Source organism: Budorcas taxicolor, chromosome 22 (assembly GCF_023091745.1).
Source record: "Budorcas taxicolor isolate Tak-1 chromosome 22, Takin1.1, whole genome shotgun sequence".
Taxonomy (NCBI): Eukaryota; Metazoa; Chordata; class Mammalia; order Artiodactyla; family Bovidae; genus Budorcas; species Budorcas taxicolor.
Window position 1 is genome coordinate 2,758,399 of NC_068931.1, and position 13,722 is coordinate 2,772,120.

The 13,722-nt window shown below is 43.8% G+C and overlaps 1 protein-coding gene across 1 annotated transcript in view; it reads right to left on the reverse strand.

Moving 5' to 3' along the window:
- The window catches only part of ZNF236 (zinc finger protein 236), a 68,183-nt gene that overhangs the window by 36,187 nt on the left and 18,274 nt on the right, over positions 1-13,722 (reverse strand). The window contains exons 7-11 of the mRNA XM_052660330.1: positions 12,655-12,798; positions 10,836-11,039; positions 9,657-9,885; positions 3,048-3,320; positions 2,184-2,387 (exon numbers count right to left, since the gene is read on the reverse strand). Coding sequence (XP_052516290.1) covers positions 2,184-2,387; positions 3,048-3,320; positions 9,657-9,885; positions 10,836-11,039; positions 12,655-12,798 — 1,054 coding nt within the window. The remainder of the gene's footprint in view (positions 1-2,183; positions 2,388-3,047; positions 3,321-9,656; positions 9,886-10,835; positions 11,040-12,654; positions 12,799-13,722) is intronic.

Here is a 13,722-nt window from a genome sequence, read left to right on the forward strand (position 1 = left end):
TTAAATACTTCAGGTTTTACATACTTTCAAGGAATAAAGAATTCCCTTAGGCTGACCGTGTGATAAGTATGTCTTCATCAAGCAATAATTTATGCAATTCAGGACAAAAAGACACTGAACCCTCTGAATTAATATCTGCCTGGAACGACAAGGGGAAGACACACGCAGCCAGCACTAGCTGGGCTGTGCCTCCTCCGTCCAAGAACAGGTCCCACCACACTCCCTGCCCCTCAGCTCCCTTGCACTTCCATGCGAGGGTCACCAGCAGGCTCCTCAAGCACACTGCTCTCTGGACGGCCCCTGATGGTGCAGGTTACAGCACAACCCTGTGCCCTAAAACCTACTCCTTCCTCCCGGCTCGCCCAGTGCACGTAGCCCATCCTCCTAGTCATGCGGGGGGCCAGGATGTGAACATCTCTGAGCCGCTTGTTAGGTCTGCCCATTTGCCAGTCCTGGAGATCAAATTAAATATCAAGTATCAAGATTAAATATGTACTATGTGAACCTGGTCTGTTGTGCTGTTTGGTTTTATGAGCTGCCAAAACTGCATAACAGCATCAAAGTATTCTAACCTACCACAGATCAGTGTCTGTACGCTAAACAACTAAACACCCCAGAAATGACAGTTCCTAGGAAGCTTGGTAGAAATCATACAGAAAGTCATTGTAGACTGGTATCTGGGGGAGAATGCTCTTAAACTTGTCTTTCAGGGCTTTCCATTTCTTCTAGAGTCAATTCTGCTAAATATACCACTCTAGACAAAAATACATTTCATCTGTATTTTCAAATGTATTAGCAAAAAGTTGCAGAGTACCTGCAAAGTGTTTATCTCATCTGCACCTGTGCTTTTAGACTGAGTCTCATTCCTAATGCTATAGGCATTTTCTCAGTCTTCAGTTTACCAGAGACATGTCAAGTTATCTATCTGTTTATTTTCTAAAAGTTGTAAAATTATGTTCACTAGAATTTCATCTTGTCTTCAATTTTTATACTTATTAATTCCTTTGTTACTTTTCATTTTTCTACTTTTTTGAGTTATATATTTTCTTTCTTCTTTAATAAGAAACACTTCTTAAAACTCTTAATTTCTCTGATAACAGCTTTGGCCCATTCAACCTGCTTATAAAATGTTTGTAATTGCAGTTTTGAGTCTTTCTTTTCCATATAATGAAAATTTAGATAGTTATTTTCTATTGTTTTCATTGAACTATAATAAAGGATTGTTTCCTTTACAGTTCCTATTTTTGAAAACCTGAAATTTCTTTATACCCCAGAATGTGATCAACTTCTACTTCATGCATATTTAAAAGAGCATGTACTTTGGAGTAAACAGTTTTAAAGGTATCAAATCACCCTTTTTATATGTGTGCTTCAAATCCTCTTCAGTCTTGCTGTCTAAATTGATCTAATTGAAGACCTCTCACTACGGTGCAGAATTTGAATATTTCTCCTTTCTTCTGTTTTTGGTTTATATATTTTGATGCTCTGCACCTAAATACATAAAAGCTCATGACTGTTGATCATCTTATCAGTGGACTACCACTGACATTAATCCAGAGTATCTCTCTCTATATCATTTAAGCTTTATTTATACCAAATCATATTTTGTTTGATACTAATTTTGTTCACAGACTAGAATATCTTGCCTAAGATGATGAAATGCAGGAACTGCATAAAAACGTAAATTCTTGCACAGAATTTAATGAATTTAACTTTGCTCTAAGACCTACATTTCTCCAAAAATTCTCATAAGCAGTGTTTTCTTTTTAGTTAACAAAATCATAATTTCCCTTCATTATAACATCAAGCCTAAAAAGAATTTAAAAGCTGGCAGACTGTTGTTTTAATCAGAAGATGAGAGCCGCCCAGAGGATGATCTGTGATGCAGACGACACAGCACTCCGGGCACCCCACATGACAGGTCCCCGAGGAACAGTCCTCCTCGGCAAGGACTCGGATGCCAACACCCTCACTCACACACCACTTCCTCTCGCCAGGAACATAATCTGAGCAGCAGACTAAGGGACAGACAGAAGTAGGATTTTAATTTCTCTGTGGGACATACTGGCCCACAGAGCAAAACAATTCACAATAACTCCCCCCGCTCCATGCGTACAGCTATCTAACTGTGCAGACCACAACACTGCCCCACCTTGCAAGGTACCCAAGGAGGGGACTCTTACCTACGTCTGTTATGAGAATCGGTTCCTGCAAAGGAATGTCAGGGACTGGGACATTCGCCTTGCCCACGCGAACTTTGGCAGGTTTACGCTGGTGCCTCATCTTTCTCAACTCCGTGTGTTTAAAGTGAGAGGCGACATGAGTCTTCCTGTGGCCTGAGGTTCGGAACTTCTTGTCACAGTGAGGACAAGCAAAAGGTCTGACTCCTAAACAATTGACAGTGGAATTATTCCAGAGACATACATTTAAGGTCAGCATAAAAATCTAGTATTGCAATATTGATTTGAATACTCAATCTGTCGTTTCATGTTATATATATATGTATTATTTCATGGATATTATCCGTTATTTCCCTTGTCTGCATACAGTGCACTTTATAGATGTGAAGGCAGGTAATAAGCGCATTTTTTGTGAACAGAGCATTTACTACTTTCAGGAGAAAGCCTAAAATGGTAAAGTGGGTGCTCCAGCAACCAGGCGTCCTTGAGACACCAGGCTGCGTAAGGGCCTCCCCTCACGCCGTCACCGCCTGTAACTGGAGAACAGCACGGCCCCAGGCCTGTGGGCAGCACCCACACGCTCAGGTGTCCACTGCACTCAGCCGGGCCAGCGCTGGGTAAACCGGCAGCAAGCGCTGGTGTTACAGGAGCACGCTCCTGGTCTGCATCAGAACCCGCTGCCCCCGGCGGCTCCCTCCTCACCCCCCCTGCTGCTGCCCTCACCCCTAAGAGAGCGTGACATGCTCCCTCTTTCGGCCGTGGGCTCCACGAGGACTGCTCGTGCGGATGCGGTTCAGCCTACAGAAGGTCACGCGGCCTCGTGACACCCACACGCACGAGCCCCCCGTGCCCCGCCGTCCCGCGCACCTGTGTGCAGGCGGATGTGCACCTTGAGGCTCCCCGAGGTGGAGAAGCTCTTCATGCAGTACTGGCACTTGAAGGCCTTGATGCCCGTGTGCGTCTTGATGTGGGCGGTCAGCGTGCTCTTCACGGCGAAGGCCCGGAAGCACTGGGGGCACTTGAAGGGCTTCTCGTGGGTGTGGATGCGGATGTGGCGCACCAGATCGCTGGGCTTGCGGAACTCTTTGGCGCAGCAGGGGCACACGTGCCAGCGCACGCCGTTCTCCTCGCGGATCGACCCTGGGGGGCGAGACGGGCCCAGCCCGGCTCAGCACCGAGCGCCCCCAGGCGCAGACACCCTGCGGCGGCCGGGGGCACTCAGACCGCACGCCACAGCTGTGTGCTTTCTGCCACGGCAGAGGGCGTGTGTGATCAACTGTGGGGAAGGCTTAAATCTCCGTAATAACTGAAATGAAAGACGACTGTGACTGAATTCTGCAGACAATCCTAAGAGGCTCAGGAAGACACAAACCACTGGCTGAGAGAGAGGAACTCTAAGGAGACAGGTGCTAGGGCATAAATCAAGAATGAGCAGTATAGACTCATCTGCTGGAAATGCAAAGAACAGCAGATCTCATCCAACTACTACAAAATTAACTCAAGGAACAAGAGGAAAAGGAGCGAAGTTATAGTAAGTCTTGTCTGAGCCGATCTGTTATCACTAATAAAAAATACAAAAATAAAATAAAAATACTAATAAAAATATAAATAAAATGATTAGGAAATGGTAAGTTCTCATGCTATAGAAAGGAACTAGACAGTTAAAACAAAGAAATACTATATTTAAATGAGTTCATGATTCATGAACAAATATAGAAAATTCTTCAAATATAAAAAAACTCTAAACACTTTTATTCAACCTTGAACCAGGCTTAAAACTATTTCCATCAGAAGAAAAATCACAAGTAGAATCTGTGGAAATATAATAGGTAAAATAATATCTAAACTGGCAAATTTCTAATTTGACAGAATCACCTTTTAAAATTTTAATTAGATTTATTCATCAGCAATTAAACAGATGCCTATAATAAGAATCCACTTGAAATCAAAAAGGTTTGGGCCATGTTGAGGAAATTCATCAGAAAATTTTCACTGTTTATTGAACTGTGTCTGCACAGACATTATTTTATTAGGGGAAGAGAAAAAGTTGTTTCCTTCTCTTTGATAACAATAAATACAAGGAATTTTCTTTATGGGCAAGTGAATTTGCAAAGAGAGAAAATGTATATTCCTGAAAATAATGCTCTTTGCAGGAATAAGTAACATAGGAAAGGAGGTTAAGTAAAATAATCCAAAATAATATTTTTTCTGAAAACAAGAACATACACAAACCATGCAGGGGGAGGGGGGGTGGGGGGGGAAGAGCAGGAAACAAGGGAAAATTTTTTTTTTAATGAGAGAAAGATAGTTATTCTATGGTGATATTTCTCATATTGAGAAAGTCTAAAACTTAAGATTGCTTAAACTAATTAGACAAAAACTATTTTAGAAAAGTGCAATAATTACCTAAATGTCTTACCACGACAAATCAGAAAAGCAAGGTACAAAAAGGAAGTCTCTGTTCGCTAAAGTCTGGAAATCACCTCCCTCGACCAGATTTTTTTTCAAGCAAAAATGAAAATATATCTTTAATTACGTAAGATGACACACAACTGTCACCAGGTTCTGATTATTTCTGGGAATAAAGTGGAACAGAGACACAGACTGGCAGCTGGAGCCGGAGCCTGACGCGCTCCAAATGCACCCTGCAAGTATCTTGCTTGGCCCAGGCAGTGTTAGAAAGAGAAAACTGAATCCAGATTTCTGACCCTGTGACAAAATGTAAGATCTGGAAAACCAGTTCTTCATTCCCACATGGCAATCCTTCCTGGAGTTGGGCAATAGCTTTTCTCTTCAAACACATCAATAAATTTTAAAAGGAAAAAACATATATAGTCATCCTCAAGATGAAAAGGGATTTACTAAAATTCAACATCTAGTTTTTAAGTTTATAAAAAACTGCCTAAAAACAGGAGGAGGTGAATAAAATCTATCAATAAAATGTTTGACTTATTAGGAAAATACTAAAAGCAGTCCTACTAAATAAGGTCAGGAAAAAGTTCACTATCACACTGCCATTAATTTCTCATGTTTGACAGATGCTAGCCAATGTAACTAGGTAAGATACAAAAACACACAGTATACAGGAAAAGGTAAAATTATTGTTTACAAATGATATGGCTATACACCTAAAAAACTAAAACTCAGAAAAAGGCCCACACTTTAATCTATGGAAATCAACATCCTTCCTATCTACAATCAAAATCCAGAAGAAAATTTTAAACTACTACTAAAACATGGAAGAAAAAAAAAAGATCTAAGTAAGTGGAAATGCATACCCTATTTTTTTTAATTTTTTTTTTTACTGAATGATTCTTTCAATTATATAGTGCTTTACAATTTTCAAAAGTTTCACACACATGATTTCATATAATCCCACACTAACCCTATTCTTTGGTATAAAGACAAAAAGTTACAAAGGCATCAGTTCTCTCTAATTAAGTCACTTACATACAAATACCAGGCTTTCCCAGGTGGTACTAGAGGTAAAGAACCTGCCTGCCGATGAGGAGACGCAAGAGAAGTGGGCTCCATCCCTGGGTTGGGAAGACCGCCCAGAGGAGGGCATGGCGACCCACTCCAGCGTTCTTGCCTGGAGAATCCCATGGACCGAGGGGCCTGGTGGGCTATGGTCCATAGGGTCTCAAAGAGTCAGACACAACTAACACGACTTAGCACAGTACATACAAATACCAACAGGAGTTTTTCCGAACTAGTTCTGGAAGTTTAGTAGATGTTTTTAAAGTGCATATGAAAAAATAAATATGAGAAAATAGTTAAAAAAAAAAAAAAAACTTTAATTAAAACAAGTGAAGTGAGAAAGGACCAGGTGTCCTAGTTATAAAACACACAATAAAGTTAAAACCATTTGGTATCACAACACATGAAAAAAAAGATCACTGGAATAAAGCCCAGAAAAGACCCACACAGGCTTGAGAGTGTAATGTATGATGGTGGTGGCACCGCATCTCAGCAGGGAAAACAGGACTGAATAAATGGTGTTTGGGTGGCTGGGTGCCCGTCAACAACAAAAAATAAAACAGTCAAAGATTTGGCTTAAAATACAAAAGTATACAGATGGTAGATGGACATATGGTGGTGATCATTTTATAATGTTAAAAAAAAAAAAAAAAAAAGAAAATCAAAGTGTAAAAGTGTTAGGTAAAAGGCACTTTTTCCATAATGTCAGTGTTGAAGTCTAGGTGTTAACACAAGTCCAAAAGTCATAAAACACTGATAAATTTGGCTATATAAACATAAAATCTATCTCTCCCTTCTGCTATATGAAAACAAAAAATACTTCTCCCTTTTAACTCAAATGCCAAGCAAATCAGAGAAGAACACACGCTCCAGAGAACACTGTTGCGGCATCTTGCACATAAGACACTAGGAGGCAAAAGAGTGAAAACCGCACACGCAGCATGGCACACCTCACTAAAAGCAGCATCACAGAATACACAACACTGTGCCTGTGCTTACTGGGAGACACACGCAGCATGGCACACCTCACTAAAAGCAGCATCACAGAATACACAACACTGTGCCTGTGCCTGCTGGGAGACACACGCAGCATGGCACACCTCACTAAAAGCAGCATCACAGAATACACAACACTGTGCCTGTGCTTGCTGGGAGACACACGCAGCATGGCACACCTCACTAAAAGCAGCATCACAGAATACACAACACTGTGCCTGTGCCTGCTGGGAGACACACGCAGCATGGCACACCTCACTAAAAGCAGCATCACAGAATACACAACACTGTGCCTGTGCTTGCTGGGAGACACACGCAGCATGGCACACCTCACTAAAAGCAGCATCACAGAATATACAACACTGTGCCTGTGCCTGCTGGGAGACACATGCAGCATGGCACACCTCACTAAAAGCAGCATCACAGAATACACAACACTGTGCCTGTGCTTGCTGGGAGACACACACAGCATGGCACACCTCACTAAAAGCAGCATCACAGAATACACAACAGTATGCCTGTGCCTGCTGGGAGACACAAGCAGCATGGCACACCTCACTAAAAACGGTATCACAGAATACACAGCACCATGCCTGTGCCTGCTAGGAGACACAAGGCCTGCGAGGCCTCGGCTGGGAGGGCAGGCGGGGCACAGGGAGCCCGGCAAGGGCAGGAAGGTGCACCCACCGCCCACCTGTGTGCCTTCTGAACCGCGCGCGATGAGCAGTTCTGCCTACTCTCAGAAAAACTTAAAAACACGTGTATTTATTACACACTTACTATGTGTCAGGCACTACTCGATTCTCTTTTATTTATCCCATCACTGCCCCTTTTACAGATGAGAAAGTTGAAAGGTTAACTGACTTTATTAAAACTTCACGATGAAGATGGTTGGATGGCATCACCGACTCAATGGACATGAGCTTGAGCAAACTCTGGGAGATGGTGAAGGACAAGCAAGCCTGGCATGCTTGCAGGCCATGGCGTCGCAAAGAGTCGGACACAACTTAGCGACTGAACAACAAGAAGCAATGATTTACATGTCACAAGGTTTATGATAAATATAGAAGTATTTGTTAAATATTTAACCCATAAAAAAAATACTTCTTAAAACAACAAAGCAAATTCTACTAAAAACATTCATTTTCGCAAGACTGAGTAAATCAGAGTGATGGCTTTAGATTCCTATATATGTTCAACTTGGAAATGTAATTAAAGTTAATTATCAGCTGTTAAGAAAATGTTATGACTTATGACACAAGAATAGTTTGCTCAGGGTCTTCTTAGGGTACCAGATGGTATCAACTACCCCTGAAGAAGTGTTTTTGTTTTCAGAAATGATCATTACATTAAAAGTATACTGGTTCCTATAAAAGGAGGGACTCCTTTTAATCAAAAGGAGTGTCTGTATATAGAAACATGCCCCAGTGATATTATCATCACAACATCAGAGATGATTAAAACAAAAAAAGCTTGTTCCAACCTATAGTAAGGATCACGTTTAACCTAAAATTTACTAGAACTACATAAACTTGCTCAGTACTCTAAATATTTATTCAAGTATTTCAAAAATTAAAATTTACATAATCTTTATAGACTCTGTAAGTACAACATTGCATATTAAAATAAGGTACAATAGGGTTAACTGCAGTTTCATTTTGAAATCTCCATCTGATGCTCAGTGCAGAAGAGAAAGCCGTTTCTAACCCTAAAGACGGAGGACAACCCGGGATGAAGTTTCCCCTTCAGCACCTTCCGGAGGCCAGTCTGGCCTGCCCTCAGCCACGTCTGGGCACCTCCGTATGTTCAGCACAGCAAGTGCTATAACTTGTATGAACATTTCACAGGGACTGTTGGATTTTCATCAGTTTATCAGGTGTACGAGAAGGAGATGTCCAAGAACGCACGGCTAATGTGGGACCTCCAAGGCCACCACACAGCTGACAAAAATGTGTGGAAATGGCCCTTATTTCCTTCTTGCCTCTAAAGATCCCAGGAAAACCCAGACAATAAACTGCTTGGGTTCCATCCTCCTGTTTTCACCTGGGGAGGAAGGGTCAGATCAAGAGAAGAGGGAGAAGAACGAGAGTAGGGCCAAGATGTTTTGTGGGCTGAGAATCAAAGACTTCACAACCACACATTGGCAATGAGAAAATGCGTTCTCAGAAAGAAGTGTTAACACAGATGACAGGGTTAGTCCACACCTCCCAAGAACAGTTACTGCATTAAGCAAACATTTTTACAGGAACACTCCTCCCAAAAGGCAGGGATCTATCTTATCCATGAAAGACACAGTAAGGCCTGCTCCTGCATGGTGAGCCAAACTGAGCCCCGAGGGATTGCGGAAACGCACAGCACGCATTCCAGCTGCACATGAGTGACCCAGGGGACCATGGGTCCTGCTTGTCTTCAGGACTGAGAGACGAAGACCCCTTCCCCTGCGAGGCGGCGATGTGAGCTGGCCTCCAACAACAGCCCGAGTCCCCCAGAGAACGAGAGAGGAGGGCAAGGAAGGAGATATGTGTGACGCAGCCATGTCTATGGGAATGCACGCCACTCAGCAGACACGAGGATGCTGAGGGGACAGCAGGAACCCAGCTTCACCACAGCATGCGCTTGCATCCAGACGCCCAGAGGGGAGGCAGAGATGCAGGTGGGGCGGGCTTCCAAAGGCTGGGAGCCGGGCAGCAGACAGCGCCGCTGGGAAGGGGCCGAGGGTGGGGCAGGGGGGCTTCAGCAGCATCAGGCGGGGGGCTCTGGGGGACGACAGAGCAGAGACTGGCATGAAGGGCTGGCAGGAAGGAGGGCTCAAGCACGGGACGTCAGCCACCCCCGGAAAAGGGGCAAATTCAACAAAGCTCACCACAAACAAACACTATCGGGTAGAGAAGAAAGGAGTCTTCAACAACACATCCCCCTTCAGAAGGAAAAAGGAGGACACGACTCTTAAATAGCAACTGACCACTCAAATGTCAGAACCTCAATGCGTGCTAAAATTACCTGGTAGAAACGGTGATTTCTTCTTTATAATCTTTTTCTCCTTTTTATCCAGCTTCTCTGGGCTTTCCTGCTCTTTCTCTTGCTCTGTGTCTGTAGGGTCAGCTGGCTCGCTTGAAATGCTCGTAGCGTCTGGGGTCTGGCCCTGAGCTGCCGCGGCCTTGGTGTGGCTGGGGTCGCTCGGATGCGCTGCAACTGGAATTGAAGACAGCCCACTGTTTTCTAAGGCTTGCTGAGACAGAACAGAACTAGGAGGTTAGGAGGGGTGACGCCCACACCTGCCCACCAAAGTCAATCACAAAAACACAAGCAAGCCTGACCTGCGGAAATCTGACTCGACCCCACCAGGAGGAAAGCCTCCATCGCCAAGCAGTCCTCTATTAACATAAGCGAAACGTCCAGATCTGGAGGTAGAAATGTCCCTTTGGAAATCTGACATCTCAGCTCTACCCAAAATCTGGCATGGCAAGCATTTGCGTTTCAAAATTAAAGGGAATTAAAATTAATTACAGTGCCTGGTAGAACTATTGTATCAGACAACCCTGGTTGTCTATAGCACATCTGGGAATGGCGGTAAGAGACGAGAGGGGCTTCGCCCTCAGGACACCAGCTGTCACAAGGTCCTGATAACCTGACTCTTCACTCCCCAGCCAACTTGTCACCACGAAGGTGGAGCACACAGGTCAGCGTTTACCATCAGCAAGTAAACAGAGGGAGGGGAGCGAGGGGGAAGGCCGCGGCCGTGGAGCGGGCCTGGGGGAGGAGAATGAGAGAGGCATCTGTGCACCCTCCTTCGCCAGCCCCACGCGAGCAGAGATGCTCACACACGGTCAGGACACGTGGCGCTGTCTCCAAGGGGCTCAAGCAAGAATCAAATAGTCCTCACCCTCTGTCACCAGGGACAGATATAAGAAAGCCCTGAAAAGCCTGTTCTTTTCCAGAAAACTCACTCACAGACAAAAAAGTTAGGTTTTTAAAACTTTTTGTTTATAGATTAATAAATCATTTCAAAATCTGCATTGTCCATAAGTAATCAAATAAGCAAGCTTTGTTTCAATATAATCGTTTCAGTTAGGATACATTTCTCGTGAAGATGCCTTTACTCCGACAAGCCCTGAATACTGACTTCCCAGCGGTGACCCCGGCCCTGACGGACATGATGGCGGGGGCAGCGTGGCTCACCTGCAGGATGTCCTGGTTGATGCCCACGGTGATGCTCAGCTGCTGGGCAGCCTGGGGCGGCTGGCTGGCCTCCACCGGCCCCGGCTCTGACAGCTCCAGCAACTGCTGGATGACGTCGGTCACCACCTGCGAGCTCTGCTGACCGGGAGCCGACGGGACCTGGGCATCCGTCTGCTGGAGAGGTAAAGTCTGAAACAGCGTGGCCTAAAACACACCGACGTTCATTAAGAATGGTAAACAAGTATGCTAATTCGTACAGCAATTAAAAAAAAAAAAAGAAACCAGCATTATTTTGTTATGAGCAAGAAAATCTAACAATATCCCAAATATGCCTCACTGACTTTTTAAGTTAGACCAAAACCGGCTCTTAAAAAAATGTATTCAATGAATTTTTCTGTAACTCTTTTAAAGTCTTTTACATGGTAGTAGAGATTATTACTTCAAGATAAGGGATTAAGCACACAAACCGCATCCCCCCGTTGGTCACTAAAATGAAGGAGTAAAAACGTTACCAAATAGACAAAATAAGAAAGAAATCACTGTGGTCTAAAAATGTTTTTGATTCCTGAAAACTAGGGGCATTGGAGGAATAATGGCTCTGTAAAGCCACAGCCAAGAGTATGTAAGGGGAGAGCTGATCTGATTCCTCAGAAACCCAGAAATCTGAAAATACACACGTAAGACAGTGGGGTCAGAGAACCCGCAAGACACTGTCATGGTGGACATCAGGACAAACCCCTGCATGGCATTCTCAGCGTTTTACTGAGAATGTAGATGTTTAAATGACTTGGATTATCATTCCAGGTAACTCATTCCACCTACACGCTTGATTTGCATACTGCCAAAGGAAAAGGAAAAAAAAACTCTAACATTTGCTTGATTTGTATGTTGAAAATTTTATTTAAAACTACTCAGTCCAAAATAAAATTTAAGACCTAATTACAAGACTGATTACTCTCCAGTTTTAGAACATCATTACAACACTCTCCCTGATCAAGAGTAAGCTGAGGACTCATCCCAAGCCACAAATATTGTGAGAAAGGAAAAAGCCAACACTAAATGTGAGCCCCATGCTTGGGGACAAAATACAAACTGGGCCTGTCCTCTCCGTGGTAAGAGGCAGCTGCCGACTTGACACCAGCTACTGGCTGGCCGCACTCACGAGGCACCTCTGCACTCGCGAGACTTGTCTGCTGTGGTCAGGACACCATGCTCAACACTTAGACGCCATCAAGCAGCTCAGCTGAGAGGGCAGGAGAAGCCGCAGACCGAGGCTGAGCCACCAGTCTACAGGAAGGAGTCAAGTGGGCACGCTCTGAGTCACAACCCTTACTGCGTGTACTGGAAAATACAACTTAGTTTCCCAAAAGTGCAAGGTTTCAGGAAAAAGAATCACCGTCACATCAGACCCAGGGAAATATCACTTTAAAAAGAGAAGTGATTCTTCAGTGATAACACAAGCATAAAGAATATTCAATAATCATCAGTTAACACTGACTGTAGGAATTACAACTTGATGTTATACCATTATAACATCATTGTTATATCATTATAACAATGATGACATTTGGCCTGATTTCTAACTGGTTCAGATGATAACCCATAAATCAGAATCACGTAAAATTATTTTAAAGTTTCCAAAAATTTGATTTTCTTTAATTAAGCAAACAAATAAAAGTAGGACCCATACTTCCATAGAGGAAACTTTCATAGCACCTTTATGGTACTACTGACGATTCTATTCCATTTTAAAGGTCATACTTCGGATGCCAGATTTTGGTAACAGAATACCTTCTATCAATCAGCTGGTCGACCTTACCGTTAAGACGTGAGCAGTCTCTGTAGCGCCTGCTGAATTCTGTGGTCCACCCATATGCATCTTGCTGATGTGAGTGTTCAAGCTACCTAAACTTTTAAATACACAACTACATTCTGTACAATTATAAGTAGGGCCATTCTTGACCTTAAAGAACAAAAAAGAAAAACAATGTTTTACAATTAATCGTTAGATTAAAATATTTACATGATGACAAATTATAACTAACCATTCAATTAAAATGACAGAAATAATGTAACTCTTTATTACACCTTTTAAGTTAAAGAGGTCTAGAATCAATGACCTGACTCTGTAATCAGTATTTTCGGTCTGAGATTAATTGAAATTTCAGTCTTTTCTATAAATCAGAACTGGCTCGGGAGTGAAAACTCACAGTTTTCAGTTACTGTGCTCTAGTTAAAAAAAAAAAAAGTCTGACCTGTTCTCGATTTCTTAAATGGTTAAGTGTTCAATAAAATGGTTTAAGTGTTCAACAACCAAGGCCAGACAGTTAAAACTTTTACTCTGAATCTTAAACACACAAGTCAGGAGGGCGGCCACCAGTTCCAATAGTTGCGTCTCATCAGTGGCCACATTCTAAGCCTCTGGAGGAGCAGAAAGTGGAGCGCAGAGCAGCGAGGGAGCAGGGCCGCTGGCACGGAGGCAGCGCCCAGCAGTCCTCGCCCTGCCCTCAGGGCCAGCGCTGGTCCTGCCAGCTGTGCCAAGCAGCTCTGAGCTGGGGGGAGACGCCATCTTCCCGGCACCTCGAGAAGAGCAAGTCCACGGCTTAGCCTCACCACAGGATTAGATAACACTCCAAGCAATCTTTAGGGGTTGTTCCCAGAACACCAGAATCGGTCCCACTACAGGCCCCGGGGGTCTCCAGCTGGGGGCAGGCGAACCTGGCCTTCCTGCAAGGCTCTCCTAAGCCGGGCAGTTCTCAGCCTCCTTTTCCTGGTGCCGTGTATCCAGATACACAGTTACTCCTCGGCAATCCCCTTCACACAGAGGCAGCTCCGAGAGGCACTAACGCAGACCAAAAGGCACCCTCGCGAGTCTGCGTATACTCTT